This window comes from Rutilus rutilus, assembly GCF_951802725.1.
Source record: "Rutilus rutilus genome assembly, chromosome: 18".
Classification (NCBI taxonomy): domain Eukaryota; kingdom Metazoa; phylum Chordata; class Actinopteri; order Cypriniformes; family Leuciscidae; genus Rutilus; species Rutilus rutilus.
Window position 1 is genome coordinate 4,083,346 of NC_140231.1, and position 6,774 is coordinate 4,090,119.

Genomic DNA, 6,774 nt, shown 5'->3' on the forward strand with positions numbered 1-6,774 from the left:
CAGCACTGAGAGTGCACTACAATCTCAAGCAAGTAAATGGAGCTAATCAGGCCATTGTATTTTTGAAAGACTCAACTATTTTTTACTTCAGCTTGGTGCCTTGATCACTCTTTTGGGAAGTATTTTGCAATAATGTCTGGGTGACTGTACATTAGATTGTACATACAGCCTATCTGAGAAATACTTGATTTGTTTTGGATTAGAATCAAACAAACTGTTGCTTACTGCGCTTGCTGTCTGAAAATGGTGAAAACCGGTCCCGCTGATTCTCCTTGTTCTCCTTGTTGGCATTCTGCTGTTTGCAAGCCACGTCTAGGTCATTAGTGCTGGCATGAACGGGGCCACCAGCCGCCATCTTCTGACTGAGAATGTCAGCCTTCTTCAGATAGGACGCCGGGGCCCAGCCCTCTTTTCCTTGGTATCTATGGGGTGAAAGGGGCAATGCTCTATCCAAGAAAATGCCATTTTTGTCCTTTTTCTGAGTACATTTGCATTTGTTTTTACCTGATCTTCCACCAGCCTTCCAAGTTTTTCTGAATGACCTCAACAGTCATGCCTCTCTCCAAATCAATTTCATCTTGATCACGTGCAGAGTAAGGATAGATTGCGGTGTACTTTTCCTCTGAGGAAAACGAAAGGAATATTTCAACTTTTTTTTGTTAAATATGCTGTTCATGAATAACATTCAACCACTACAGCCAATTTACCACTTAAATGTTCTGTTTTGCACAAAATGAATACATATAACATCAATGTTCCACTAAAGCTTGACAACCAGAAATTATCCAAATACTTTTTTTTCTACATTTTTAACAGTTTATCATTGTTTTATTATTAGATATAAGCAATTCTTTATCTTGATTGAAAAGTTTGCTTGTGATATTTTTCGTTAAAATAAATGCCATTTGAATATTTTCTTATCCAATGCAATGACATCCATACATTATCTTCAGCTTACAATGCTTTCATTGTTTTGCTAAAATAGTTGAACGGACACGTGGTAAATTTGATATTGTGGTAAAATTTTCACTTTTCACATTTGTATTTAGATTTTACAGTAAATGAGTGCTTGCAATCTGCATTTTCTCTCGAGCTTTGTCATGAAGAGCAGATGGAGGAGGTTGGGGGAGGATCTGATCAGAGACTCAACAGAGTATTGACAGCATAAGCACATTTGCTGGGAAGAATGATTATTTTCACATGCTCACAACAAAATCACAATCTAAACATGACACGACTCCACCCGATTTAAACGCTTCTTATATTCATACATTCAGTTTTATGCCAGATGCAAGCTTCAGTTTTAACTTTTTTTTCTTGCATTTCTCCATTACTTTAATATTGAATACAATATTAGCACAACACAGTAATCATTTCCGATTTACTTCTGATATAATTAACAGAATACCGAACTCACATTACTGTATGTATTTGTAATTCAAAAGAAATGTAAAAATACTATTATTTAATTTTTCTTTTTAATAATTACTAGCACACAGGTGACACCACTTCTTCTGCTCTTTGCTTGTGTGGTTTATTTGTTTAAATTGTGATTTTGTTTTATTGTCAGACATTTTTACAGAGTTTTCATTACAAGTCATGCATCAACTAACACCATTTATTTTGCAGGAGCATGAGTTATTTCATGTGCTTTGGTAATTATTTTTGTAAACAAGATAGAACTCAGGAAATAAAGAAAAAGGAAAGTATTGTACAAATAATAATAACAGTAATGACATCTGTGTTGCAATTCCCTGATTCATGCTTTGTTCAGTTCTACACCACATACAGTGCAGTGCATGCAATGGCGCATGCAGAAGTCACAAATGCGGGGAGGTGGGGGGGACCATCACAATAGAGTGATAAAGTGGTATGCTTTCCACCTTGGCCAAAGCCTGTGCTGAACAGATCCCCTAAAGTACGCCGGCGACCAACGTGCCTCGGCAGTGACCAGAATCTCCGGCACACTCCAGCAGAGAGCAAGCAGACACATGTGAAAACCTTCAGGTCACGTCTCTTTATGTTGGGCCACCAAATATACAATCTTTGCCATGTAGTGCTGAAGTAAAACTAAAAACTGCACTTCTCCTCCTTCTCATCTCTCTCTATGAATAACATCTGAGTAAGACTTCCTTTCTATAACTTCGTTGAATGGTAAAGTGTGTAATTTTTGTGTCACTAAAGGGATTAGTGTCAAAAGTCCTGGATTCATATAATTTGCTTAAAGGGTTATTTCACCTAAAGAAGATATTTTAAAGAATATTGGTAATCAAACAGCTGACGGTAGCCATTGACTTACATAGTAAGAGAAAAAAATACTATGTAAGTCAGTGGCTACTGTCAACTGTCTGGTTACCAACATTCTTTAAAAATATCTTATTTTGTGTTTAGCAGAAGAAGGAAACTCATACAGGTTTAGAACAACAAGACGGTGAGTAAATGATGACAAAATATTGATTTCTGGGTGAACTATCCCTTTAAGCCAGGGTTCACCAATCTCGGTCCTGGAGGGCCGCTGTCCCTGCAGAGTTTAGCTCCAACCAGCTCCAACACACCTGTTTGAAAGATTCTAGTATGCCTAGTGAGACCTTGATTAGCCGGTTCAGGTGTGTTTAATTGGGGTTGGAGCTAAACTCTGCAGGACAGAGGCCCTCCAGGACCGAGATTGGTGAACCCTGCTTTAAGCAATACATATGAACCCAAGAACTCCAGACTTTTTGTAAAAAACAACAACAACTGGTTTGCTACCTTTATATTGTTTGAGAAGGTCTTTTATACACAAAACTTGCTCATCAAGAGTCATCAAAAGTCTGATCTCTTAAGCCCAAAGTATACAGTGTGTTTTACATGTACACTAGGGTATGCATACAATGTGCAATGAGATTGAAAACAACAAACTACTGGAGTCAGATCTTAAGCAGAGCTTAACGTGCCAGCCTTTTAAAGTTTATCTAGTGGACCTTTCTTTTCAAGTGCTCAAATCACTTGCACATGCTGTTGTTTGCGCGGACACGACACACGGACTGCCAGCGAACGGTGTGCTCAGACATCAGGGGATACTAGGGCTACTGGTTTCTTGAGGTCACTTGTTTGAGCCAGAAGCTGGGACTTTCAAACAGAGCAATGCTGTGAAAGTGGCACAAAAATAGTGTTTCACAACCTATTTAAGACTTTTTTTCATGGGCAAAAAAGGTCCATTGTCTATTATCAATAGCACAGCAGAAGTCACTTTCAAAGCAAGCAACTTTCTGTAGGTCAATGCGGCAAATAAACATGGCCAACTTGAACACAATGCAAAATGTACTTGGGGAAATCTTTTACCTTCAAGCTAAATTCAAGACTGTGTGGATTTCTTTTGACATGACAGCCACTTTACACTTGTAGGGCCTCATTTATGAAACATTCTTGTGTATATCGTTCGTAAAGCCGTTCTGGCGTAAATTTTCCTTGTTAGTTGGTACGACAGAAACCTGTGTTCTGTGTTCTAATTTAGGCAAACTGTTGACATCGCATTTTGATGCACTATGTACCATAATAATATTTCACAAGGTTATTTTTTTTTTTTTTTTTTCTGTTACACTTTGGCTAATAGGTAGCACTCGTCATTGTTACTTTACACAGTGGTCCAATCACAGTGGAGGAGGGGCGGGATAAATACTACACCGACCAATCATCCTACTTGTACAATGACTGAACAACAATGGAGAAGTTAATGTTGCTGGTTACTGCATTCTTCTATTTTGTGATGCTCAACAATCTTTTGATGCACATGAGAACTATATTCTTTGGTTTTACTCATTGTGATGGATGATTCAGGGAATTTGGCCTTTGTGTTTCCTCATATTTAAACTCTTGTGAAACAAGAAGTTATAGCTAGACAATGTCATGTTCCTAGTCATCCTGGTGTGCTAAAAAACAAGGTAAATACTTCAGAGATATTTTACTCGTAAACAATTCTAGGGGTGCCAATAATTGTGGCCAATGTGTTTTGGAGAAAAACATTTATTTCATAATGTGACCCATTTTCGTAAAGGTTCATTTTACGCGCAGATTACTTTTTATAATTTACGAAAGTTTTATGAATGAGGCCCATAGTCTCTGCATTAAACATTCAAAAAATTACACACTTCACCTTTAAGAGAACCCAAATCTGAATGAACAGGAGGTGGCACTTTTTGTCAAATTGTTGTAGGCATTTTATTCAGGTGAGACTGGTGTGGGACATTTGATGACATGCAGGACTCACCTTCTTCTGCTGGAAATGAGAAATCATCAGGGTCATCCTGAGCTTCCAGACATGTGGCTGGTACCCAACCTTGAGCATCATCGGAGCTAACAAACCACCAGCCTGGGAAAGGAAATAATAAATGCCTTCTCAGGTGCTCAAGCCCACAGAGGAAAGAAAATCACATGGGTTTGGAGCATCATGAAGGTATTCATTTAACAGAATGACTTAATGGCGATTGACAATAATAGTGACGGATCCTACCGGACTCATTTTTCTCGATGACTTCCACTACCTGCCCCACGTACAGGCTGACCTCAGAGCTCTCCTGTTTCTCGTAGTCGGTGACGGCCACGTATTGGTCCAGCAGCAGCGGGTCAGCTGAGGACGAGTCTCCTCCTGGAGGGACAGAGCGGACAGGTATCGACAACTCTCCTAGCGTGTGCCACCACCACGACAAGAGAAGAAGGAAGCAAACGTGATTGGAAAAGATCAAAGCAGGAAAGCCAGAGGTTTTAGTGCTGGGAGTCTTGCAAGGAAACAAACCCACACCAAATCAGCAACACTGCTGCAGCAAATACAGAACAGAGCAGAATCATCATCAAATGGTCATTGTCATCTTGATTAATCTATAAAGCACATTTACCTGAGCCTGAACAATGTAATCCATGGTATAAACAACACCATTGCAGTGCATGATATTAGTTTGGTGATTTGTGCCAAATCATTGCAGCAAAGACTGATTGTGTTCCAGCTGAATTAATTTGCCCGTTTCTGTGAATGATTTCGTGAGGGACTTTCAAAACCATGTCTGTCCATCTGAACTATTTCAGTGATCTCAGTTTGGGTTGAAACTCCAAATGTTACACTAACACTGAAAAGTATGGTCAGTAAGAAAAGGTTTCTTGTGTTTACCAAAGCTGCATTTATTTGACTAAAAATACAGTTAAATCAGCAATGTGAAATATTGTAACAATTTAATAAATCTTGAAATGAAATTTACTCCTGAATGTTGGACAATGAAACTGAAACCTGGTCAATATAGTGTTGGAGGATTCATGCCGATATATGCGCGGCCTGGTGGCCAATCTTCACTGATTTTACACTCCATCATCAGAGCCGAGCGTGAAGGTTGAGTTAGAAGAGCAATAGCACAGCTGTACATAAAATATTGCAATCCACACAATATATGGGAGACATATCCGAGTTCAAAAGAGCACAAATGGTTGGTGAGTGTCTCGCTGGCTCATCTGTGATAGCAAGTCTTTGTGGTGTATCGAGAGCAATGGTATCCAGGGTAATGTCGGCACACCTGGATTGTATCCAAAAAACAAAACCACAGCTGCCCAACTCTCCCCCAGCCACGTCTCCTCCTGTTTCCACCAAAACTGTTCATTGGGAAACTCCAGAGTCAAAGTTCATGGTGGGGCTGCTATAGCCAAACCTTTGGTCACTCATGCAAATGCCAAATGTTGGTTTCATTGGAGCCAACAGTGCAAATATTGGGCTGTGGACGAATGTGAAACATGTATTGTTCTCTGATGAGTCCACCTTCACTGTCTTCTTTCCCACATCTGTGGGAGTTATGGTGTGGAAAAGCCCAAAGAGGCTTCGCACCCGGACTGTTACTGCTCAGAGTGAAGGATCAGCGATGGTTTGAGCTGTAGGATCATGACATTCCCTTCTGTGCTTGATGGACACGCGTCAATGCCAAAGGACTACCGAAGCATTCTGTGCACCTAATGGTTCAAACATTGCACTGCCTTATATCAGCATGATAATGCATCAATACTCACAGTGGTTTGATGAACATAAAAGTGAAGTTAAACATCTACCATTGCCTTCACAGTCACCAGATCTATATATTTTTAGCTACTTTGGGATATTTAGGAGGAGCAAGTCAGAAAACGCTTTCCCCCACCAGCATCACACAGTGACCTAGTCTCGTGTAGCCAGACCTTCAGACTGACGCCAGAAGGCCTGGACTCCATAGTGGCTTTCATTGGCCAAGGACCGCCCAGAGGCTGACTGTCATGTAAAGCAACCGATCACAGTTCGTTTTGTTCCACGTCATGTTTAGGGGGGTGTCTGCTTATATGAGATTAGATGGGTTCACTCCTCCCGAAATTATGTTTGTGAACCTCACTTATTGTGGTTTAAAACCAAGTGTTTCAGTTTCATTGTCCAACCCCTGTATATATATATATAGACCCCAAACCTTGGAACGGTAGTGTACGCATTTGCTGAAACTGCTTGGCTAACTTAAATTATATTAATATGTTTAAACATAAAACAATTCAAAAATGAAAACTGTTATGATTTTCTCTCTCGTGTTATTCCAAAGCCATGAGATGTTTAGCGGGGACGCTCCTTTCCATACGATGAAAGCAAAACGGGCTGTCACGCTAAAAAAGGGATGACAATAATAGCCACTCATGTGCTATATTCCAAGTCTTCAAAACTCATAACAGCTCAGTGAAATAGACGGTCATTTAAGCTGTTATTCACTGATGACCTTCTTCTGAAGCTCTGAAATCAGTTGAGGATTT

At 39.9% G+C, this 6,774-nt stretch overlaps 1 protein-coding gene across 3 annotated transcripts in view; it reads right to left on the reverse strand.

Annotated features, from left to right (window-relative positions):
- Window positions 1-6,774, reverse strand: part of sh3pxd2b (SH3 and PX domains 2B) — a 58,877-nt gene that overhangs the window by 3,622 nt on the left and 48,481 nt on the right. For 2 of the 3 annotated variants that reach the window (XM_084386851.1, XM_084386853.1), the window contains 4 exons: window positions 4,490-4,624; window positions 4,247-4,348; window positions 505-622; window positions 226-422 (listed from right to left, as the gene is read on the reverse strand). In XM_084386851.1, coding sequence (XP_084242977.1) covers window positions 226-422; window positions 505-622; window positions 4,247-4,348; window positions 4,490-4,624 — 552 coding nt within the window. Of the gene's footprint in view, window positions 1-225; window positions 423-504; window positions 623-4,246; window positions 4,349-4,489; window positions 4,661-6,774 lie in introns of all 3 variants that reach the window. The other variant, XM_084386852.1, reaches the window with a different exon arrangement.